The 24,711-nt window shown below is 48.2% G+C and overlaps 2 protein-coding genes across 5 annotated transcripts; both read right to left on the reverse strand.

Moving 5' to 3' along the window:
* Positions 1-155: 155 nt before the first annotated feature.
* Positions 156-5,984, reverse strand: LOC146271994 (hydroxysteroid 11-beta-dehydrogenase 1-like protein). Its single transcript, XM_084707480.1, has 7 exons — positions 5,836-5,984; positions 4,916-5,046; positions 4,693-4,804; positions 4,391-4,482; positions 3,507-3,600; positions 2,522-2,687; positions 156-1,500 (listed from the first exon to the last, which is right to left on the reverse strand). The coding sequence occupies exons 1-7, from the start codon at positions 5,921-5,923 to the stop codon at positions 1,323-1,325; spliced, it is 861 nt and encodes a 286-aa protein (XP_084563606.1). The 5' UTR covers positions 5,924-5,984; the 3' UTR covers positions 156-1,322.
* A 481-nt stretch (positions 5,985-6,465) lies between these two features.
* LOC146271995 (spindlin-W-like) lies at positions 6,466-11,782 on the reverse strand. 4 transcript variants are annotated; one of them, XM_084707481.1, is made up of 5 exons: positions 11,667-11,782; positions 11,075-11,116; positions 10,143-10,402; positions 9,679-9,912; positions 6,466-9,335 (listed from the first exon to the last, which is right to left on the reverse strand). In XM_084707481.1, exons 2-5 carry the CDS (start codon positions 11,092-11,094, stop codon positions 9,130-9,132), a joined length of 720 nt encoding a protein of 239 aa, XP_084563607.1. In that variant the 5' UTR covers positions 11,095-11,116; positions 11,667-11,782; the 3' UTR covers positions 6,466-9,129. The 4 variants fall into 4 exon arrangements, with proteins under 4 accessions (XP_084563607.1, XP_084563610.1, XP_084563608.1 ...); XM_084707484.1 differs by lacking the exon at positions 11,667-11,782 and adding an exon at positions 11,603-11,621; XM_084707482.1 differs by lacking the exon at positions 11,667-11,782 and adding an exon at positions 11,411-11,562.
* Positions 11,783-24,711: the final 12,929 nt, after the last annotated feature.

Consider the following 24,711-nt stretch of genomic DNA (forward strand, 5'->3'; position numbering starts at 1 on the left):
TGATAAAACCTCACATTGCTTTTGCAATATGAACCTCTGGTGAACCATTGTTGTACATTTACCACAGGGTCGTGGTACCCTCAGGAGATCACTCTGTCAGATACACCCACACACTCACAAACAAAATGGCAGACACACAGAACAGGAGATCATCATGAAGATGTATCTTTTATTTAAAAAAAGTTGGAATGCTCAAGTGTGTACAGTTAGGGGTGGGGAGACAATCGATTCATATTTGAATCTCGATTCAGTCTTCTAGCGATTCACGTCGATTCATAAATTTTTGATTAGAAATCATTTTTAATCGATTTGTGACCCCAGGAATCGAATCTTGAGGTACCAAAAGATTCCCACCCCTAGTGTACAGTGTGTTCCGGAATAACCGTTTGTTCCGGAAAAGCCTCCAGTGTTCCGTTTGATTCCCAAGAGACTGAAGAACCTGTGTACCTGTGCTCTAAATCCCATAAGTATGATTCTGTCAGTGGACTGAACTGGGAGAAATACATGATTCTGGAGATGAAGGATGACCTTTGGAGTTCCTTCTCAGAGGTCAACAGGCAGGGAACGGTCAAATATCTCTGCTGCTGAAGATCCCACCCTAACCCTGCTCTTCCTGGCCCTCGGCAGTGCAAAGGGCACCACCGCATCACAACTGAAATCAACACAGCCTCTACAATCGGTGCGCCTAGAGATGGCTGCGCTGACGACAGCTCCGCTTATTGTACTGTACTCCACTTAGGTTAGTATAGGTTATAGGGTTGAAATAGGTTTTATCTGCATTTAGGGTTAGTATAGTGTATTATTTATTGTTATCTGTAATTTAGGAAGTATTAGGGTTAATATAGTCAAATATTTATTGCTATCTGTATATTTAGGAAGTTTCACTTATTTAAGCTCAGCATAGATGTAAATTATGTTCTGTGTACTTATACGTTATGTTATGCCAGGTGCTTGCGTTGTCTGGTCTTACGAATTTCAGTGCCCAGTCTGACCTTGTGTTGTTCTGTGTACCTGACAAATAAACGACTTGAACAGTCAGACTAATCCTTTCACTCGGGGTGACACTACTGCCTCACGGTCCCCATCCTGTAACCAGGTGAAGGGCCACCCAGTCAGTCAACCAGCCGGTAAACCAGTCCGTCATCTAGTCAGTCCATTAGTTAACCAGTCAGCTAGCCAGTCAAAAGAACAGGTAGCAAACCAACCAGATAACCAGTCAGTAAACCATCAAGTCAGTCAGCAAACCAGCCAACCAGTCAGTCAGCTAACCAGACGACCAGTCAGTAAACCAGCCAGCCAGCTGTTTCCCAGGCCTCTCCTGGTCAGTAGGTGTAGGAGTTCTGGATGACCAGGTCTCTGAAGTAGGGGAACCAGTCCCGGGTCATGCAGGCCAGGTAGGTGTAGGCCGGGTAGTAGGACTCTGTCTGACGCGTGGCTCCGGCCTTGACCAGGTGCAGCGCTGCATCGCTGGCTGGGTAGGCTGTCATGTTGGTGTGCCCTCTGGAGGACAGAGAAGAGGAACAGGTGTCATTCTGATCAGATGGGATTCATCCAGCCCTTTCTTTGAGCAGTGTCACAGAGGGCGTCACATAAGTCAATAGAACTGCACCTAAACCAAGAGAGTGTTGTGGAGAACGGAGTGAAACAAATAAACTGTATACTTAATGGCAGTGGCGATTTTAGACTCTTCTTAGGGGTGCTCAAGCATGCCTAAATTTAATCTCAGCACCCCTAAAAATAATAATAGAAATTTCAAAAAATTGAATGGTTATCTAAAATAAGTTTTAGTGCTCTAACGTAAGAGTTTGCAAACGTGTATGTTAGTGACAGATGACAAAGCAATCACAGGTTCAAAAGGCTTTAAACAGGTTTAATATCCAGTGTCGCCGTGCACCTTTAATGTTGGCAGTCTGCCAGTAAAACCAAAGGAGAAGAAGTAGGTAGTTAATTTAATGGTGCAGATTAAAAACACAGGTCACATTCTCATTGGGGGCTGAGCACCCCTAAAGGTCTGATCCTAAAACTGCCCCTGCTTAATGGGTCAAGGATGTAACTGTTTGGATAACATGGTAAGTTGTTAAACACATTCAGTGTAATACTGAGAAGTGAAAAGACTATGATCTGATGCTGTATAAATAAAATATATGGATTAGAGATTTGCTTTGGCAGGACAGCATTTAATTAATTAACATTTTATTCAATGGTAAGGGCCTGTAATACAAAACGGTCTCCGTGGTGACGCAAGGGGCTGGGTCTCATACCTCGCTCGTCGTCATGGTAACGCACCACACACCGGCAGCCTGAGGCAAAAGCTCTCCCCCCCTCCTCCTCCCCCCTCCTCCTCCCCCCCTCCTCTTCCCCTTGCACCCTATCCTCTTCTCTCTCCCTCCCCTCTCCCCCATCCCCTCTTGTCTTCCTTCATTCTCCCCTCCCCATTCTCTCCTCTTCCTCCCCATCCCCTCACACCCTCTCCTTCTCCAACCCCCCCCCTTCTCCCCAGGTGGCAGAGACTACAGCCCACCTGACTTTGTCCATGGCCGAGTCGGTGTCGATGAGGCCCAGGATGCTGATGGTGAGGGAGGCGTTGCTGCGCTGCATGGCCAGCTCATGCTGCAGGGTACCAAAGAAGCCGTTCAGAGCAAACTTAGTGGCGGAGTAGGGCGCCATGAAGGGGGTAGCCATCTTACCTGGAGGGAGGGAGGGACAAAGAGAGGGAAGAAGGTTGGAATGAAAGGAGAGAAGGAGAGAGGGGTGGAGCGAAAGGCATGGGCACAGATGTCAGTACAATCAGAAAAGGGACATTTCTTCTTATTTTACCATTGAATCAATACTGTGAAAGCACTTAAACATGTTGTATTGTTATCATCTAACATCCCAGCTGGAGCCCTGGCTACATACATCCCTCTTTGTCTCCACCAGTCTCTCCTTTCCTATGTTCTGAGCATCCTTCTGATCACACTGTCAGAAAACAGACTAACTAGGAGGAGCACTATAAATACCAGAGCTGAGCTGAATGTGTGTGTGTAGGGTTTCCGTTCTATAGAACACACACATATAGACTCTGTCTTTTGATCAGAACAAAGATGAATCAATTCCCAATGTTCAAAGATCCACGAGGTAAAGAACCATTCCCATACAATCTCCCTCTCTGAACTTACAGACCAATCACGACTGACCAGCACCAGCACTGAGGAGAGTGGGCGGGGCCAATCTTTTCTTTGTGAATCCTGTAACTGACCTCCAAACCCACAACCCACACAAACACACACAAAGCCTGCACAGGCAAAAACGCCCACACACATACACAAATGAAAAAAGGTCTACATACACACGTGTGTGTGTGCGTGTGTGTGTGCGTGTGTGTATGTGTGCATGTGTGTGTGTATGTGTGTGTGTGCATGTGTTGGCGTGTGTGTGTGTGTGCGTGTGAGTGTGTGTGTGCATGTGTGTGTGTATGTGTGTGTGTGCATGTGTTGGCGTGTGTGTGTGTGTGCGTGTGTACCTACCCAGCAGAGAGGACACCACCACCAGGGATCCTGAGCTGTGCTCCAGAACAGGCAGAGCTGCCGCCGCCATGCTCACATAACTGACAAAGTTCACCTGGGGAGCAGAGCAGAGGTCACAGCACTGATCACATTACAGACAAACTAGAGGTCGCAGCACTGACCACACTACAGACAAACCAGAGGTCGCAGCACTGACCACACTACAGACAAACTAGAGGTCACAGCACTGACCACACTACAGACAAACAAGAGGTCGCAGCACTGACCACACTACAGACAAACCAGAGGTCGCAGCACTGACCACACTACAGACAAACAAGAGGTCGCAGCACTGACCACACTACAGACAAACTAGAGGTCGCAGCACTGACCACACTACAGACAAACTAGAGGTCACAGCACTGACCACACTACAGACAAACCAGAGACACACTGGACCACAGCCCTGACCCAAACTCATTTGGCTAAACCCAGTCTACTAGTCAACCATTACATTCCAACCACATCATCCAAATCCAGCTTAGTTTGTAGCCTGGGACCCAACAGGATCAGCCAGCTCATGTTTCATTAGCTCTGGCAGACTGGGCTGACCACTGTCCCGTTTAGACAGACTTCCTCCCGTCTGAGTGCTGCTCGGCCAACCACAGACATTTACCTGATAAGGGGCGGGGTCAATATGATGACTGCACAGAGGAGAGCTGTTGAGGCGTGAACAACCAAGATGACGTTTCGTAGCGGTGATTGGTTTGTTTTCCGTCCAATTGTGTTTAGAGGCATTCTGGTCTGCGCCAGTTGGTAACTGAGAGGTTCACTCTATCCATAGAGGGAGCAACATGGTCGACCAGCACAGCCCGAAGCTGCTTCGTGATTGGCTCACAGCGTACCTGCATCACCGTACGGACGTGGTTGCTATCTCCATCCCAGAGGCTGAACGGAGTGTTCCCGATGTGGTTCAGAACCAGGAAGTCTAGCCCTCCTGCAGTAACACACCAGAAACACCCCATAGCGGTCATTAGACGCCCCAAGACAGGAAATAGCCTCAAACATCCCTTTATGGCTCACCTACCGTGACATTAGACGGGGGGGGGAGTTTCCCAGACATAGATTAGCATAGTCCTGGCCTCAATACATTTTCAATGGAGATCCGTGTGTACACGTGTGTGTGTGTGTGTGTGAGTGCACATACCCAGCAGGTTGACGGCATCGCGGAGAACCCTCTCTGGATCAGAAGGCACAGACATGTCCCCTGTCACATACAGGGCCTTCTGGGCACCCAGCTGCATGCACTTGTCTGCCACCTACAGGGCAGGAGGTGAATTACTTGTTTTAATTTGCAACATTAACTTAAACTACTATTGCTATAAATACTACTAGTTATGTTTGTAGTTGTAGCTGATCAGAACTCAGACCGTCTTCAGGGACTGTTCTCTTCTGGCAGTGATGACAATCTGGGCTCCCATCCTGGCATAATGGTACGCCACCTGTTCCCCGATGCCTGTACTGGCCCCAGTCACCAACACCCTGGCACCCCGAATTGACTCTGGAGGGGGCGGGGGAGGCAGACAGGGGGAGGGAAAGAGATAGAGGGAGGGAGGGGTCAGCAAAAGGCACTTTTGTCACCAAAGAAGTAGAACTGGACCAAAGACCAGAGGGTCTAAAGAGACCTGTCATCGTTAGAGCTGTGAGGGATCTCTGCTTGGGTTTAGCAGTGTCCTTCCAGTCTCTTCTGTCAAATAAGCACCCAGGAACACAACAGAGCCTGGCAGGGCTGTGCTGTTGCCTAGGTTACTGACCCTCTTGCTTGGCAGCCTGATGGCTTTTCAGAGCGAGCACGGTTTGCGTCTGAACAGCAGTTTGGACCGTTGGAGGGAAATTGAGGTTGCGTTAACTGCATGCAAAGTTATGAAAGCTTTACTGTAATTTGACAAATAGGATTAAACTCTTAACGAGTGGTTAAGTGTTCGTAAAGAATTACTGAACAATACAATGGTATTTATCAGTGTTAATGAGTGCACTCATTTTCACGTGTTACCTTACTACCCAGCTACCCAAGTGTAGCCTGTGTCAATTATCGTTAGATAAGACAAAGTAAGATAAAGACACAATATGCATTGAAGCATTTTGTTATCTCCAAGTAGACATGCCCATCGTGTCCTTTGGAAGCGCAATAAACGGGACTGTAATATCAACATTACAGTAAGAGATGTTAAGCTCGGTCTCGCAGTTAGACAAAGAAAAGCCAGATCACACTGGGAACTTCCGTCTCTCCCACTGACATTTCCAGAAGACAAGTATCTGTGTGCGTATGTGTGTGTGGGGGGGAACTCACCTGCATCAAACGTGTCCCTCCACACATAAGCCGTGAGTGCCACCGCCGCGAGTAAGAGATATTTTGAAACCCCACCGCCGATAATCATGATGAAAGTTTCTAAATTCTGAAATTTCAGAACGCAGGACGTTTTACGTGCTGACACGAAGATGTCGACAAAGTTCCTATAAGATATCCAGAATAAATCGGTAACCGTTCCGCTACTCGGCGTTCCCGGTACTGTCACTGAGGGTTTTGCAATACCTTGTATTGTGTAGGCTGTTCAGAAGACTTCAGACAGCCTTGGTGGGGTGTGCCCTCGTGCAAAGGTGGGACACACAAGCGTTAGCTAAGAGAATGTAATGACATATCTATCAACTGCTAGATATGCCATCCAGCAAGAGACAATATAAAACTTGTCTACGCCTATACATAACAATTTATTAAAGAAAATAAAAAAACAAGTCAGAGCTCTTTAGACCAAGCCTTCAACCGGTTTGTTTTGACAGTTGACCTCAGTTAGAGAGTTCAAAAACATTTATAACTAAGTGAATTACACTTACTATACCTTACATTATCAGTTTTTGGTGGCAAACCAGACACACACACACACACACACACACACACACACACACACACACACAAACACTGTTCTGCAAAAAAATAGTCTTTATTTTTTTTCTCCATACAATAGGTATGCAAAGCATGTAACTTACTTCGAAGTACCAAAATAACTTGGTATAATGTTTGTTTCTTAGAAAGACATTGATTTGTGTATAAACACTCACCACAAGCAGAAGCACAAATAACACAACCCCCCAAGATATCCCAATCTGTCAGCCACTTGAGTGGAGGTCAACGGTTCAAATCCCCCCGTTACACTGAAGGAACAGCTTAGTGAACACCTCATCTAGTCTAGTATGAGGTAGCGGGCATTCTCTCACCCTTTCCTTGTGACAACCCTGACCCACATACCACAGCTCATGTTATAGTGGGTAAACAGGAAGTCTTTGTTGGTAAACAGGAAGTCCTTGTTACGGGCATACAGGAAGTCCTTGAGGGTAGCACAGGGGTATCCTGTGCTCGGGACCTCAGAGAAGTTCTCTTTGGTCTAGCGGGTCACCATGTGGTGGTTTGTGGTTTGAATTTGAGCAGTTAGATAAGCTGGCAAACAAACACAAAAGAGGATTCGCACAGACTGGGACAACGATACACGACATACCAGCCGAGGCTTGGTACCACAGCACAGGATAATCTGCAGGGCACAGAACCAAACATGCAAGGAAGGAAGAACCGTCGTGGTTCTGGTTGAAGGGTCAGTGTTCTAGAACGTTGGAAAATTAGATGTGTGTCAGAATATGGGTCAACTCCACAACACAGCACCCAGAGACGTCTGTGGTAAATACTGTAGACAACACAGCACCCAGAGACGTCTGTGGTAAATACTGTAGACAACACATCACCCAGATACAGAACTGTGCACGCAGGTTTTGGTGAGCAGAGATTTTTTTAAAGTGACATAATTTAGAGTGAGGCTCTTGACAGGTTGTGGCGTTTCACGGGGCCAACTAACACAAGCAGATAGCCTCTCGTCATGTAACATTGTACTTTTCCTTCATCTCATACCAAGTGATTTTTCAAAAACTGACATGTATAAGATTAACCATAATCAAAATCAAACTGACCTGGTTTTGAGTTTCAATGTTGATAAATCGGTGAAACTGAGAAAATCAATCTTGTGAGTTCCTGTGTGGAGTTCTAGACAACACAAAGGCCTACTGCACACTGGGCCTTTCACCACTGGGAGAGCACAACAAAGGAATATCCTAACAATAACACAACTGCTTCATTAATCAGACTGAAACATTGAATGACAAGAAAATCGCAGTGTCTCCTCAAACCATATTTACAATAAAAACATATTCCGAGTCCAAATGGCCTAAATCCAGGTTTAAGCTCTGTCATTTAATGACAGAGGAAAACATTTCAATCTAAAAACTACACAGCACAAGCAAAAAGGCAGAAAAAACAATAACGTCAAGACTTTTTACCCCATAAAAGTTATAATTATAGGTACTTGATACGCCTATAGAAAATATTTGAAATGTACAGGTGTTCAACAATAAAACGTCTCACTTCAGGCCTCACCTTTGACCTCGTGATGAAATAACGTCCGCATCTGGCTCAGATGAACAGAAATCCTCAAACACAAGACTTCAGGGAGCGAACCTTCAACGACAGCATCTCCCGCCCACTACTACTTCTCCTTCTTTCTTTCTTTTATTGCACTTACAGCCACCGAATGGAGAGCTCTCTGACTGACAATATCCACCCCAGACAGCCAGATGAACACTGATTATAGTCAGTCTGCCACTATAGAACATAAGCCACTGAAACTAAGCTTTTTGCATCATCGGCAGATTGAACGAAGAACCCCTGAATCCCAAAGGAATGACCTTGAGGGGATAAATAACAGAGCAGGTAAATCCACTCCCCTCCAGAGATCACAGTAGTATTCTAGACATACTGCAGCTGTGTCATACTACAGTAGTATTCTAGACATACTGCAGCTGTGTCATACTACAGTAGTATTCTAGACATACTAGAAGTGAATTATACTACAGTAGTATTCTAGACTTACTACAAGTGAGTTATACTACAGTAGTATTCTAGACATACTACAAGTGAGTTATACTACAGTAGTATTCTAGACATGCTACAGGTGAGTTATACTACAGTAGCATTCTAGACATACTACAGGTGAGTTATACTACAGTAGTATTCTAGACATACTACAGGTGAGTTATACTACAGTAGTATTCTAGACATACTACAGGTGAGTCATAATACGGTAGGATTCTCTGCATACTACAACCTGGTACAGGTGTGTTGTAAGGTACATTCCATTGCTACTGTGCTGGTCTCTCTCTGACAGAAGCTCAGAGGTAGACTCCATGATGGTTTACTGTAAGTCATGTGGTGGAAGGTACGGTATGGTGGCAGGAGAGGAGGAAGAGGAGGGAGGAGGAGGAGAGGAGGGAGGAGGGAGAGGAGGAGAGGATGAGGAGAGGAGGACGAGGAGAGGAGGAGGGAAGGAGGGAGAGAGAGAGAGAGAGAGGGGGGGGGGGGGGGAAATGGAGGCAGAAGAGGAGGGTGATGAGGGAGAGAGTCAGGATTTGCGCCTTGACCAGGAGGAAGAGGAGGAGGAGGAGCTTCAGAGTCCACCTTGTACAGGTGGTCCTGTCAAGGGCGAACAGGAGGAGGAAGAGCAGGAGGAAGAGGAGGAGGAGGAGGAAGAGGAGAAGCCAGCAACGTCTAGGTGGTCTTGACCAGGTCGTAGACGTGGATGTGGAAGTCGTCGTCGTATTTGATGTAGTAGACGGAGGGCTTGGCTGGGACCTGGTAAATGACCAGGCCGGTCCTCTTCTCCCCCTGCTCCGTCACGTACTCCACCTGCTTCCCCACCAGGCTCTCCGTCTCCTCCCCGGGGTCCTTGTCCGCTGGAAGCAGGTGTTTGTGTTCTGGACAAAACCACAAAGGAGGAAGAAAAAGAAGACTACAGTTATACTGGTAAGTGGTATTCTTTCACCACTGTTACCTCCTCAAAATGTTTTTGTTTGTTTATTTCTTAACTTCATGCAGCTGGGGGCAAAATCAATATCCCTGTCTGGGATCAATCAATCAACCAACCAACAAAAATGAATAAATCAACCAGTAAACAAATACATCAACCAATCTCCAAACCGACCAATACATCAATAAACCAACCAATCAATAACCCAACCACCCAACGGACCAACCAATCAATAAACCCAACCAATCCCAGGCCTTCCCTGCAACCGCACAACCAATCCCACGCCTCACCGGCCTCGGGCAACACGCGCAGGTCTCCGTCCTTGTAGTCGTTCCACAGCTGGTACATGTAGAGCACGGGGTCCTTCTCGTAGGTGATGTAGTACCAGTGGGTCATGATGGGGGCGCGGGACAGAACCATCCCCCTCCACTCGTTCTTCCCCCCCTCCTCCTTCTCAAACAGGTGCTCCACCGCCTTCCCCACCAGCTCCTCTGCCCCGGGCGGGGGCTTGATCCTGTTGTTGACTGGGGGAGGGGGAGGAAGAGGTTAAGACAGGGAGGAGGAGGAAGAGGGAGAGAGGAGGGGAGGGAGGAAGGGGTTAAGACTGGACTCTCCAACTCTGTCCCTGGAGAGTTACTGTCCTGGTGTCATTTCTATCAAAAGAATCCAGAAAAGTTGAGTATATGGCTGCCAGCGTGTGTGTCACAGCATGTGTATGCCAGTCTGCCATCGTGTGAGCGCGGCCGAAACCCACCAACTTTCTCCGTCAGCACCTGCAGGTTGGACACACGCTCGTCCTTGAACAGCTCAATGCCGTAGACGCAGTCGAAGCCGTCATACTTGACCATGAAGAGTGAGGCGTTGACGGACAGGCGTTCCAGGACGGTGCCTTTCCAGCGGGTCATGTTGCCCTTCTCCCTCCAGTTGTGTTGGATCCTCCGACCCAGGAGGCTGCTGGGGTCTGGGAGCAGAGATGGAGGAGGGGTGCTGCTAAGCTCCTCGCTGCTACGCTTCCTGGGGGATGAGGGGGCAGGGGGAGGAGGGGTAAGGGGTAGGAGGGGGCAGGGGGAGGAGGGGGAAGGGGGAGGAAGGGGCAGGGGGATGAGGGGGCAGGGGGAGGAGGGGGAGGAAGGGTCAGGGGTGGAGGGGGACGGGGGATGTGGGGGCAGGGGGAGGAGGGGGAAGGGGGAGGAGGGGGAAGGGGGAGGAGGGGGAAGGGGGAGGAGGGGGCAGGTGAGGAGGGGGCAGGGGGAGGAGGGGGAAGGGGGAGGAGTGGGAGGAGAGGTGAGGTTGGGGGGGTCAGAGGGCCGGGGAGGGTGAAGGAGTAGAGGTAGAGAGGAGATGGAGGGATTAGGGGAGGGATGGAGGAAAGGAAGGAGTTAGGGAAGGGAGGGGGGGGAGTTAGGGAGGGGGGGGGAGTTAGGGAGGGGGGACGGGTGTGAGTAAGGGAGGGGGTAGGAACAAGTACGGTTATAAAAGGAAGGAGAGTGGTGGGAATAAAACAAATTATTAGAAAACAATCAATGAGGGTAAACTCTGAAGAGGGCAAGAGAGAGGGAAAAGTGACACTGCTACAAGTGAAATGTGAAAATGGATCAAACTTAAGTTTCTGACATGGTATACAATATGTATATTTTGTATAACATGCTACATGAATGGTTATTGTAAACTATTGTTTGAACATACCTGGCTCTTTTCTTTGACATGTTTCCATAAATACAAGCAGTCCTGTGAGAAACAGATACATGTATGGTTACTGTTAATGACAATTTGTTTATTTTAAATGTAAAGGACTTCACTGACCCACTAGCTCAAACTAACCACACAAAGCAAATCTTCATTAAACTGTCTCTAGTCTACGTGACGACCTAATTTAACACGGACGGGGGCGCTGCCCCTTGATGAACACACAAACACACACAGGTGTGAACAACACGTTACAAACGTAGCACTGGCCTACATTTCACAATATGTTCTCCCTTGAACAAAACAAATGTCGCACAAACTGGCAAACAAACCTACACACGGTAGATTAACGGTTGATTCGTGTTGTTTTGACAGTCGTTAAGGAAATCCAGTCTCCATAGCTGACTACTATATGCTATTTATAATACAGTTGTTAAGTCGTTTCCACGAAACCCAAACATGTTAGCTACCGTTTGCTAGGCTAGCTATCGTAAGCGGAAATGACCAACTCAAAGATTGTCTACCTACTGTGTTTAATGCATTGGTCTGCCAAAAGACTGGGTACAAATGCGGACCAGAGCGTTTTACTTACTGTTGTTTATTTCATAGCTACTTCCCTTTTTCCAGCAGAATCCTCCGTGTGAGGGGAAAAGGAAATAATAGAGAAAATAGTTGAACTACAACTACCTGTCCCTTCTTGCTGCCTCAAAGAATCTTGGGAGTTGAGGTCCATTAGATTCTTCTTTGTTATCGGAACATGGTAACAATAAATTGTAATAAATTGAAGTGTATTCTTATTAGTTGTCTAAATTGTTTTTAGTCGAGCATCAGAATGTGTGTATTCCAGTATATATATATGTATATATTTAACCATATGATAAGTTATTTTTTAGAAGACGCCATTGCAGACTACATCTCCCACAATTCACCACTTTTTCGGTCTGCTCATAATGTCATTCTATTGTCAAGGCCAAAATACTATTTTTGAATTTTTTATGTTCCAAACACACAGCTAAAAATAAATATAACTGGCTCTTCTCCAGCCGACTGTGTGTATATGTGTGAAAGGGAAAAAAAAAATATGTGTGTCTGTGTGTGTCTGTGTGTGTATGTATGTGTGTGTGTGTGTGTGTGTGTGTCTGTGTGTGTATGTATGTGTGTGTGTGCGTGTCTGTGTGTGTATGTATGTGTGTGTGTGCGTGTGTCTGAAAAAAAAAAAAAGAGACTGAAAGAGAAGTGATCTGCAGATTACAACACTGCTGTGTCACTGTCTATAATGAACTGGACCGTTTAAAAGTCCAAAGTCATTTAGCTCTCTGCAGCAAGACAGTGATGGACAGGTCAAACTCCTCCTCTTCATCCGGCTCCTTACCCAATCAGAGCACCTGAGCAACCCAGAGTAACCAGGCAGGTAGCTTCCTATTGGTTTAGAAGAAAAGGTGAGTTTACTCTTCAGATGTAGAAAGGGAAATGTTGATTAAGATAAATTATTCTTGTGCGCTAGTGTGTTGCCAGGGTTTTACTGCTCAACGAACACTGGAGAGTATAGCTCAGTGGTTAAAGCGTTTGACCCCCGGAGGGTATAGCTCATTGGTTAGAGCGTTTGACTCCAGGAGGGTATAGATGCAGATCAAAACTTCACAGGTTCAAATTGTGTGTCGTCGATTGCTTTGGAAAGAAACACCTGCTAAGTGAAAACTTTATTTATCTTTTCTCAGCTAATTAATCTGTGGAGGTCATTCAGTGGAGTACAACTAGACAGGAATAGGCCTACGCCTTTGTCGAAGAAGCATTAAGCTACATTTAAAGGATGTATACAATCCATATATCTGTCACACATTATAGTGTGCAATCTACTAAATGGAATGACTAGGTTTACCTCGACCTCTGCCAAAAACAAAATTAAAAAAATCTAATTCAGTAGAGCGTTAAACCTCAGAGGTGAAGTATCGTTTTTTTTTCTCCACAAGGTGGCGCACAAAGCTAAAGGCATCAGAATGTAGGGTGAGTTTAAGAGACTTGGATGGAGGGCTGTGGAAGGAAATGATCGAGACCCCCTGAGTTCCCTCTGTGACTCACAACCCCTGTGATGTCATGAAACACGGATGACGTTTGTACACTGTACTGACTGCCGCTGTGACTGAGACGTTGTCCATGCTCTGGGGTTAGGAAACGGAGACGTCTCTGTGTCACTGAGGTGTCATTTGTATTCATCGCGCCTGGTAGCTGGGATGTGGTTACTTTGCAATATCGCTAGTAGATACAGACCGTCCCCTGGATCCCTGACCACCGAAACCCAACTATCCACTTCTACTCCTTGATCTTCTGCTGGACTTTCCACATGCACTGTTTGTTTGTCACTTTGAATAAAACACATCTACAAAAAGGTTAAAACGTAAACACGTAAACGTCATCTCCAGGGTAGTCTCTCAAGTGATGCTTGAGTTCCACCTGGAGAACCAACCAACCATCCAGAACGTTCCGAGACTGTAGGATATCCCGCTTCTTTTTCAGCCCCCTGGTGTTGTCATAACGTTGGGGACCGACTGACCGATCGAAGGCTGACTTCCTGTTTCTTTCTCTCCACCCCTGTCTTGTCTCCAGAGGCATCACATCGCTGAGTCACTCCACGTTTAATCAAATCATCATTTCATGACTCTACTCTCCCCAGTTAATTAATTTCCACGTCGTCACACAGACACACACACACGATTCTCGCCTGACGCATGCACACAACACACAACTGTTGCTTTGCACACACACACGCACACACGCACACAGAAACAACCAACCCTAACCCTTCTTCCACATCCTCTCTCCCTCAGTCACCCTCTTCCCCTGGACCAGATGAAGGAGCCGTTAACTCCTGGTCCCAGAGTGAGGGTCGTTAGAGGAGCTGTCCGTCAGCTGAGGGGATGACCATTCTAACGAGACGTCGAACACCTGCCGTTAGACCGCAGAGTAGGTCCCAGGTGGGGCTGCAGGGATGTCCAGGGGCTTGGAGTGGCAGACGGAGGTGCTTGTTCAGAATCAGAATCAGAAGGGATTTTATTCGCCATGAATGTTTGCACAAGCAAGGAATTTACTTTGGCAGGAAGGTGCATACATTAAACATATAGGAAAATTTTAACTTAAATATGTGGACTAACTATACAAAAGGAGCAAAGTCTAGCTAATACTAAGGGGGGTCTAGCTAATACTAAGGGGAATAATAAAAAATAAAATATAAGTAGCCACAATTTACGATGTAACCAAAAAAAAACTGTGCAAAGAGAACGAGTGTTGTTATGTTTCCTGTCTCACACCACCCTGGTGGGGCGGCCGCATGTGTCAGCTGGGATGACTGTCTGTGGATGACTGTCTGTGGATGACTGTCTGTGGATGACTGTCTGTGGATGACTCTCTGTGGATGACTGTCTGTGGATGACTGTCTGTGGATGACTCTCTGTGGATGACTCTCTGTGGATGACTGTCTGTGGATGACTCTCTGTGGATGACTCTCTGTGGATGACTGTCTGTGGATGACTCTCTGTGGATGACTCTCTGTGGATGACTCTCTGTGGATGACTGTCTGTGGATGACTCTCTGTGGATGACTCTCTGTGGATGACTGTCTGTGGATGACTGTCTGTGGATGACTCTCTGTGGATGACTCTCTGTGGATGACTGTCTGTGGATGACTCTCTGTGGATGACTCTCTGTGGATGACTGTCTGTGGATGACTCTCTGTGGATGACTCTCTGTGGATGACTCTCTGTGGATGACTGTCTGTGGATGACTCTCTGTGGATGACTCTCTGTGGATGACTGTCTGTGGATGACTGTCTGTGGATGACTGTCTGTGGATGATTGAGTGTGGATACGTGTCACTAATAACAGAAAGGATTTGTGACATTAGGTTGAAATCCAAAGCTTGCGTCATACTGTCGCAATTCTCTGTCCCTGCTGCATGCGGTGATGCTGACTGGCCAGTGAGTAAGTAGTTCTTTATTCAGGCTGACAAAGTGTACGGCACCTGTACTAACAGAGTGTGTGTGTGTGTGTGTCTCCTCTCTGGAGTGTGCTCTGACAAACCAAGGTTGCCCATAAACGTCCTCGCGGTTGTCACAGCAACAGAACAGAAAGCCCTGGTTGGTGGAGAGAGCCACAGGATGAGGAGAGCAAGAACAGGAAGTTCACACAATTCAGTTCCTCCTCAAAACTTTGAAAGTTTGTTTCAATAAAGGCTCTCTAAATTCAGCACCTTTGTGGGGATTTACTGTGGAGGTGCCAAGGATCAACACACTTCACCTTCTTTGAGTTCACGGTTCCTAGATTTGAATGAAGTTGGACTGTACATCTTGAAAATACTGCACCTTTTCTCTCTCTCTCTCTCTCTCTCTCTCTCTCTCTCTCTCTCTCTCTCTCTCTCTCTCTCTCTCTCTCTCTCTCTCTCTCTCTCTCTCTCTCTCTCTCTCTCTCTCTCTCTCTCTCTCTCTCTCTCTCTCTCTCTCTCTCTCTCTCTCTCTCTCTCTCTCTCTCTCTCTCTCTCTCTCTCTTTTCCACACACACAGAGAGCCAGGTAAAGCATCCCCTTGTTCCTCCCTGGATGGTTCTTCCAGCAGAGCTATCTGAGTAGGGGGGGCCTTGGAGGATTTCTCCCCAGGGAGAGGCTGTGAATCCTGGCTCCCAAAATAGAGTGCCCTACCTCCACCCCTTCATCATCAGGTGTCTTTTGTTCTTTTTGGACTGCAGGGAAATACAAACACACACACAGTCACACAGTCACACACAGAGTCATGCTCATACGTAAACACAACACCAACACACACATGAACACAGACACACACAGGTATGTTATAGATCCTGCAGGACAATAAGGAAGAAAATACCTTTAGAAATCAACCCAAGGTCAGTGTGTGTGTGTGTGTGTGTGGGGGGGGGGGGGGGCATGTGCAAGTAAGTGCATTTTTCATTTTTCATTGATTTGTAGTATTATTAGCAACCGTGTCACCATGCAGCTGGACCTGGGACAAATGAGGAAGAGATGGGGGAAGGGGGGGGCGTGTGAGGGGAATCATGGCAGGATCTTATTGGATCGAACTTGACTTCCCGTGTCAGTGTGTTTGTCTGTGTAGGTGTGGATGTATAAGGAGGAGAGAGAGAGAGAGAGGAGGGACTCCTAAAATAGAGAGACACAAACACAGATGCAGAGAGAGAGAGAGAGAGAGAGAGAGAGAGAGAGAGAGAGAGATCTCACACTCCAAGGTATGACATCCCACCGAGGGGAGCTAAAACAGGGACGTGCTGATGGCTTATTCCACTGCCTCTGATTCTGGCATCTCTTTTCAAGTCAGACTCACATCTCCTCCCTCCGCACCCCCCCCCCCCCCCCCCCAACCCCTACCCTCCGCAACACCGCATATCCTGAGAAAAGATGCTCCAATCTGTGTTCAGCAAAGATCTTCTCAAATTGTGACATCTTGGTTACGGTGTTAGCTTGTGATGGGCAGCCCTTGTTTTGGTCTGTTTGGAGTGCCAAACAGGTGACATTTTTGGACCAGTCCATTAGTTAGTGGAACAGAGTTGAAAATACAGTATAACACACACACTGGTGAACACACACAGTTGAACACAAGATCAGAGGTAGAAGGTTCCAGAGTGGAACAAACTTGGAAACGTTTGTAGGAGCAAATCTAAACCTGCCAAACAGTACTGACCTGCCAACCTGACACATGGTCCACCACAAAGTCAGCTGGCAATGTATGTCTTTACTGAACTGGAAAACTGCCTCAGACAGTCTATTTGTAAAGGTGGGGAATTGGGCTAAATATAGTGTCCTGCACTGTTCTATTTCCAGTGTCTGATTAGAGAGGTGTTGCTGCATGTCTGCTCTCCCCAGCGTGTTTGGATACTGAGATCGTCCATCCTGAGTTTCTCAATCTACTGAAAGGAGACTGAGGAACTCTGCCCTCTCTCTCTCTCTCTCTCTCTCTCTCTCTCTCTCTCTCTCTCTCTCTCCTCTCTCTCTCTCTCTGTCTCTCTCTCTCTCTCTCTCTCTCTCTCCCTCTCTGTCTCTCTCTGTTTCTCTCTACGGCTTTGATCATTCTCTACTGTCCCCTCTTTCTCTCTCTCATTCACTCTGTGTGTCTCTCTCTCAATCCTTTAATCTCTGTCTCAACCCAGACTGACTCCACAGCCTGAGTCATCAAGGATTAAACCAGGCATTGTCTCAGTACTCCCCCCTCCCTCTCTCTACTCCACCCACCATTTAGTCTCAACTCTCCCCTCCCCTCCCCTCCGCTCCTCCTCTCCCTTCCCCCCTCCCCTCCTCTCCTCCTCTCCCTTCCCCCTTCCCCTCCCCTCGCCTACCCTCCTCTCCTCTCCTCCTCTCCCTTCCCCCCTCCCCTCCCTCCTCTCCTCCTCTCCCTTCCCCCTCCCCTCTCCACCTCTCACTTCCCCCCTCCCCTCCCTCCCATCCCCTCTCCCCCCTTTCTCTCCTCTCCTTTCCTCTCCTCTGCCCTCCCTCCCCTCTCCTCCATGTGTTTATTTATATATTTTACTTTGAAATAAAGTTTTCCTCTTTTTTAGAACGTCTGCTGTACAGGTGTGTGTTTCCTTGCCTCGTCGAGACATCACAAGACCAGGATGACGCCCTTCCACAACGGCATTCTGCTACCACTGATCTGTGTGTGTGTGTGTGTGAGTGAGAGAGAGAGAAACAGAAAAAGTGAGAGAAAGACAGAGAGAGAGAGAAAGAGAGTTGTTTAACCACTATTCCCATCCTGTGACTCAGCAACTTTGCAGATGAAACGTTTAAATAATCCTCTCTTCTCTCTCTCCCTCCCCTCTCCTCTGTGGGCCTCAGTATGCAGCTGTGTGCCACACAGCTCCCATCTGCCTGTCTGCCAGGGACAGAGCCGAGCCACAGGAGATACGGCAGACAGGCAGACAGACAGGCAGGCAGGTAGACAGACAGACAGACAGACAGACAGACAGACAGACAGACAGACAGACAGACAGACAGACAGACAGACAGACAGACAGGCAAGCAGGCAGGCAGGCAGGCAGGCAGGCAGGCAGGCAGGCAGGCAGGCAGGCAGGCAGGCAGGCAGAAAGGCTACCCTTCGTGGCAGGCAGGTAGGCAGGCAGAAAGGCAGACAGACAGACAGGCAGGCAGGCATGCAGGCAGGAAGGGAGAGAGAAATAGAGAGAGAGAGAGAGAGAGAGAGAGAGAGACAGAGCAGAAGGGAGCGACAGAGAAGGAGAAGGAGAGAGAGGGACCGATAGAGAGAAAGAGTGCATGTGTGTACACATGAGTGTGTGTGTATTGTGGCATGAGGGAAGGGAGGGAGGGAGGTAGGGAGGGAGGGAGGGAGGGAGGGAGGGAGGGAGGGAGGGAGGGAGGGAGGGAGGGAGGGAGGGAGGGAGGGAGGGAGGGAGGGAGGGAGGGAGGGAGGGAGGGAGGGAGGGAGGGAGGGAGGGAGGGAGGGAGGGAGGGAGGGAGGGAGGGGTGTAACCACCCTTATATCAGAATCATAAGATTCGGTCTGAGTAATACTGATCCCTGGCTTCTACTCTGTGTGTGTGTGTGTGTGTATGTGTTTGTGTCGCTGACTCACCCTTCAAAACCTCAGACTTTCCACCGACAACCTCCCTCTTGTCTCCACACAGTGGTGCACGTCAGATTTCCATACACTGTAACTGGATTCAATAAGCCCAATTTGAAGCTAACTGTTCCACCTGTACTAAATGCCATTGGAACCATGTGGTTTTCCTCTGCATCATTTAAATACGTTAAATGAATTACCTGGAATAATTTAAATGGATTACCTAGAAATTCAATACAATCAGATCTGGCACATCCTACCGTCCCAGATTAGTCTGTGAGCAGAGGAGCATTAGGACCCAGGGGAGAGATGAACAGGCTTGATAGATGAGGAGAGGCAGGCTCTGTCTAACTTGACCTGGGCAGCCAGAGGTCAACACACCACACCCATCCATGCATCCTTCCATCCCCCCTCACCCTCCATCCCTACCTCCATCCCTCCTCCTCCATCCCTCTCCCTCCATCCCCCCTCGCCGTCCATCCCTCCCTCCATCCATCCCTCCATCCCTCCTCCTCCATCCCTCTCCCTCCATCCCTCCCCCCTCGCCCTCCATCCCTCCCTCCATCCCTCCCTCCATCCCTCCCTCCATCCCTCCTCCTCCATCCCTCTCCTTCCATCCCTCCCCCCTCGCCCTCCCTCCATCCCTCCATCCCTCCTCCTCCATCCCTCTCCTTCCATCCCTCCTCCCTCTCCCTCCATCCCTCCTCCTCCATCCTTTCACCCACCACATGATTGTACCATATTCCAATGACAGAGTGTTCTTTTCTAGAATGTGTTCACCATGTTCTCTTATGCAGACCGCTTCCATCATCAGTTCTGAGATGAAAACTGACTCTAAACCAAAATGACAAAGCAGATTGTCACCCCTAACAGAGACAAAAGTGAAATATTACACAACCTGAAGGAATCACACGGTTCACAAGGGACGCACATTTAGATGTTTTCGTTCTTTTTATTCTCTCTCTCTCTCTCTCTCTCTCTCTCTCTCTCTCTGTCTCTCTCTCTCTCTCTCTCTCTCTCTCTCTCTCTCTCTCTCTCTCTCTCTCTCTCTCTCTCTCTCTCTCTCTCTGTCTCTCTCTCTCTCTCACCCCCCCCATACACACACACTCTTTCCCTCTCTCCTCTCCTTGTCTCTGCACATGTGCAGACAGTTCTTCTGTAAGTGAAAGAGTGGGATGTTGTAATTAGTCCTGACGAGTTGTTTACATTCCTGATCATTTCAGAGTTTCAATCTGCAGAGCTTGTGAGCTACAGCACATAAAGATATATAGATAGAGAAAGATAGAGAGACAGAGTTAGAAAGATATATATATATATATAGATATAAGAATACAACAACAACATTAAAAACAACAGAAGGAAGCGATGAAAATGACATTAAGTGGACTAAGCAATAGTAAAGAGATGTTTTGAGTTGTTATTTGAAATGGGGAAACAAATCGATATTTCTCATTTGGTGTGGTATTGAGTTTCAGAGACAGGGAACAGAGGGGCTGAATGCTCTACTCCCCATGGTGGTGAGACAGGGAGCAGAGGGGCTGAATGCTCTACTCCCCATGGTGGTGAGACAGGGAGCAGAGGGGCTGAATGCTCTACTCCCCATGGTGGTGAGACAGGGAGCAGAGGGGCTGAATGCTCTACTCCCCATGGTGGTGAGACAGGGAGCAGAGGGGCTGAATGCTCTACTCCCCATGGTGGTGAGACAGGGAGCAGAGGGGCTGAATGCTCTACTCCCCATGGTGGTGAGACAGGCAGAGGGGCTGAATGCTCTACTCCCCATGGTGGTGAGACAGGCAGAGGGGCTGAATGCTCTACTCCCCATGGTGGTGAGACAGGAAGCTGGGAGGGAGGCCAAAAAGGAGGGAGTTGCAATAATCTAGACAGGAAGTGACGAGACTGTGTACAAGAATGGAAGCAGTGGGGGGGTAAGAGAGGGGCGGAGACGGTTGATATTTCGCAGATGAAAGTAGGCACACCGGGTAATGTTATTGATGTGGGGCTGAAAGGATAGTGTGCTGTCAATGATGACACCCAGACTCTTAACCTGGGGGGATAGCGAAACGGAGGAGTTATCAATATTAAGAGAAAAACTGTCGGTTTTGGATAAAGTGGATTTGGTGCCAATGAGGAGAACCTTGGTTGTATTACTGTTCAATTTGAGGAAGTTTTGGGTGAACCAGATTCTTATTTCAGTGATGCAATCAGCAAGGGAGGTGGCAGGAGAGTGGACGAGGGTTTAGCAGAAAGGTAGAGCTGGGTGTCATCTGCATAACAGTGAATGTTGCATTTGCAAAAGATATTGCCAAGGGTAAGGAGGTAAATGATGAAGAGTAGGGGCCTCAGGACAGAGCCCTGGGGCACAGCTGAAGTGACAGAAGAGGAAGTGGATTTAAAAGACTTGAGTTGAATGAACTGAGTGCGGTCAGAGAAGTAAGATGTAAACCAGTCTAACGGAGTGTGGGTGATGCCGATGGAAGAGAGCCAGTAGAGGAGGGTGGTGTGACAGATGGTATCAAAGGCTGCACTCAGGTCGAGGAGGATGAGGATGGTTAGTAGTCCAGAATCAGCTGCCATGAAGAGATCGTTGGTGATTTTGAGAAGTGCTGTTTCAGTGCTATGGAGTGAGCGGAAACTGGACTAGAACTGTTCATAAATGTTATGGTGGGATAGGTTAGAATGGAGTTGAGAGTTTTTCTCCAGGGTTTTGGAGATGAAAGGTAGAGAGAGATAGAGCGATGGAGATATAGAGAGATAAAAGGATCAAGAGATAGAGATAGGTAGATATATAGATATGCAGCACTGACTCGGGGGCCCTTGGGAGAGCCAGATACAGATACAGGGATGGAGAGAAAGGAAGAGAGACAGGTAAATGGAAGAGAGGACGAGGCAGAGAGAGAGTGTTAAACAGAGAAATCAGGTGTCTTTTGTTTAATTTCTCTTTCCCATGAAAGGCTTGATGGTTAATAGTGTCTTTGCAACAATGTGAGGCATTGATCTGTGTCATATGTGTGTGTGTGTGCACATGTGTACATGTGTATGTGTGTGTGTGTGTGTGTGTGTGTGTGTGTGTGCGTGCGTGTTTCCTCACTGATGAATGGCTCAGGCTTCACTAAGCACAGACCTTGAAGGAGAATAGGTGGGATGATTGTGAAGGCTCTCCTCAGGATTGGTTGAACCACCAGAGGGCTTCCTGAGGCCGGAGAGTAGCCTTTCACCCCCCTTAGCAACCCAGACACACCCCCTTAGCAACCCAGACACACTAGCACTAATGAAGTAGGAATGCCTCAAAGACAGGGGGTGTTAGGGGGGAGAGGGGGAGAGAGGAGAGAAGAGCTCAATGCTCTTAAGACAGTGGAGATGGTTGTGGACTTCAGGAAGAACACAGCCCCACTCACCCCCATCACCTTGTGTGACTCCCCAGTCAACACTGTGGAGTCCTTCCGCTTCCTGGGCACCATCCTCTCCCAGGACCTCAAGTGGGAACTGAACATCAGCTCCCTCACCAAAAAAGCACAACAGAGGATGTACTTCCTACAGCAGCTGAAGAAATTCAACCTGCCAAAGAAAATGATGGTGCAGTTCTACACAGCCATCATCACCTCATCGCCTCATCGTCATCCTCAGCTCCTCCATCACCACCTGGTACGCTGCTGCCACTGCCAAGGACAAGAGCAGGCTGCAGCGTATCATCCGCACTGCGGAGAAGGTGATCGGCTGCAATCTACCTACCCTCGAGGAAGATTGTGGCCGACCCCTCCCACCCTGGACACTCCCTGTTTCAGTTACTCCCCTCCGGCAGAAGGCTGCGGTCCATCAAGACCAAAACCTCACGCCACAAGAACAGTTTCTTCCTATCCGCTGTTGGCCACTTTAACAAGGCCAAGGACTCACACTGACTTAAAATCACAATCTGCACAATGACACCCTGCACATTGCAATTTGCACTATTGTATCGTTCTCTTTCCACTATCTGGTCTTTTTAGGTTAGATTGTAAATTATGGCTACTTATATTTTATAATTTTTAATAATAATAATAATAATATTTTTTATTTTTTATTCCCCTTAATATTAGCTAGACCCTCCTTAGTATTAGCTAGCTTGTGTTTAATGTATGCACCTCCCTGCCAAAGTAAATTCCTTGTTTGTGCAAACATTCATGGCAAATAAAATCCCTTCTGATTCTGATTCTACAGGAGAGGAGGGGAGGGGAGGGGAGGGGAGGGGAGGGGAGGGGAGGGGAGGGGAGGGGAGGGGAGGGGAGGGGAGGGGAGGGGAGGGGAGGGGAGGGGAGGGGAGGGGAGGGGAGGGGAGGGGAGGGGAGGGGAGGGGAGGGGAGGGGAGGGGAGGGGAGGGGAGGGGAATCATCCCTAGTGCAATTTCTTTGATGAATTTTTTAAATGAACTAAAGCCCTAATGTGATTAATTTAAAACTGCATGTTGATGACTGGTTTATTTGAAGTTCTTGTGTTGTTTTGTTTATCGTGTGTGTGTGTGTCCTGCGTTTTGATTGGTTCTTTGCTGTGATTTATTTTAAACTTTATGGAACCTGGTGAAGCCAAATACATTTTTCCAGAAAAGGATCATAAAGTTGACGTGATCTAATCTGTAAGAAGGAAGGGTCATTGAGGAAGAGTAGGGAGGGAGGAGGGAGGAGGAAGGGAGAGGGGGAGCGGGGGAGAGGGGGAGAGGGGGAGAGGGGGAGAGGGGAGAGAACATTGAACTGGGGCAGAAATGAAGAAGAGGGTGTAATAGAGTGTATGAAAAATGAAACAACCCTCTGGTTTCACTTTATCTTTTTTCCCAATCTCCTCTCCTCCATTCCTTCATCCCTTCATTACTCCCTCTCCCTCTGCCTTCTCTTACTTCCACTTTCTGTCCTCCCTGGCCTTATCTGCTCCAGGTCCTCCTCTCTCTCCTCCCTTCCCTCCACCACTCGCCCAAGGGGTGTGTGGGATGTGTGCATGAGTGTGTGTACATGAGTGTGTGCGCATGTGAGTGTGTGTGTGTGTACAAACTCTATGTCCTGGTATCTGGGTCCTCAGTAATAGGAAGGGTTTAGCTCAGCAGCTGCAGGCTGGTACACCCAGGACAGCTGCTCTCCCAGCATGCAACAGCACCGAGGAGATCCCAGACTCAACTCTGCCATTACTCTTCCCTCCCTTCCCTCCCTCCTCCATCCCTCTTTCCTCCATATCTTCCTGCTTTCCTCCCCAGGTACTGAAGAAGATTAGCCTACAAACAAGGAGCCAACCTGGGCCCTGCACAGCCTGGAAACATCCAAAAGTATTTGATGATCCCTATTATAAGACTCCTTATTTCAGAAGCCCCTCTCCTCCATCCATCTCACCTCCCTCTCTCCTCCCCCTCCCCTCTCCTCTACCACCTCCCCCTCTCCTCTTCTCCACCGTCTCCTCCTCCGTGTTCTCCTGTCCTCCCTGCTCTCCTCCACACTCTCCTCCTCGGGTTAAAGGATAGGTTATAGTCCAGGTTAAAAGCCAAGCTGTGTTAGTCCAGGTTACCGCTACACTAGAGGTTATATAGTGCAGTCCCTGCGAGGTAAATCCAGAGTTAGGTCCCTCCACGGTGATCCATCCTAAGAGGACATGACTGCTTTACTGCAGGAACCCTGTCGCAGCGCCTTGCCGGGCAGCCCGGCCAATCAATCTTCAACCAGCCATCATGATCAGAGCACAGGGGGAGTTCTCATGCCCAAGGGTCCCAGGGCTGGGTTTGTAAACAAATACAATATGGCTGGTGTTGTTATGTGCTGTTGTGTGTTTAATCCGCTTCATGCATGTTGAGTGCTCACGAGTCGCGTCGCTGTGAAATGATTGGAGGAGCAGATGAGGTCACCAAACTGAAGGTCACTTGTGTGTCCTTGGAGAAGGGGAAAAACAGGAAACACAGGCCATGAAGGAGAAGGGGAGGGGATGGAAGGGAGGGAGGGAGGGAGGGAGGGAGGGAGGGAGGGAGGGAGGGAGGGAGGGAGGGAGGGAGGGAGGGAGGGAGGGAGGGAGGGAGGGAGGGAGGGAGGGAGGGAGGGAGGGAG

Source organism: Hypomesus nipponensis, chromosome 10, assembly GCF_054491055.1.
Source record: "Hypomesus nipponensis isolate SF chromosome 10, ASM5449105v1, whole genome shotgun sequence".
In the NCBI taxonomy this organism is placed as follows: Eukaryota; Metazoa; Chordata; class Actinopteri; order Osmeriformes; family Osmeridae; genus Hypomesus; species Hypomesus nipponensis.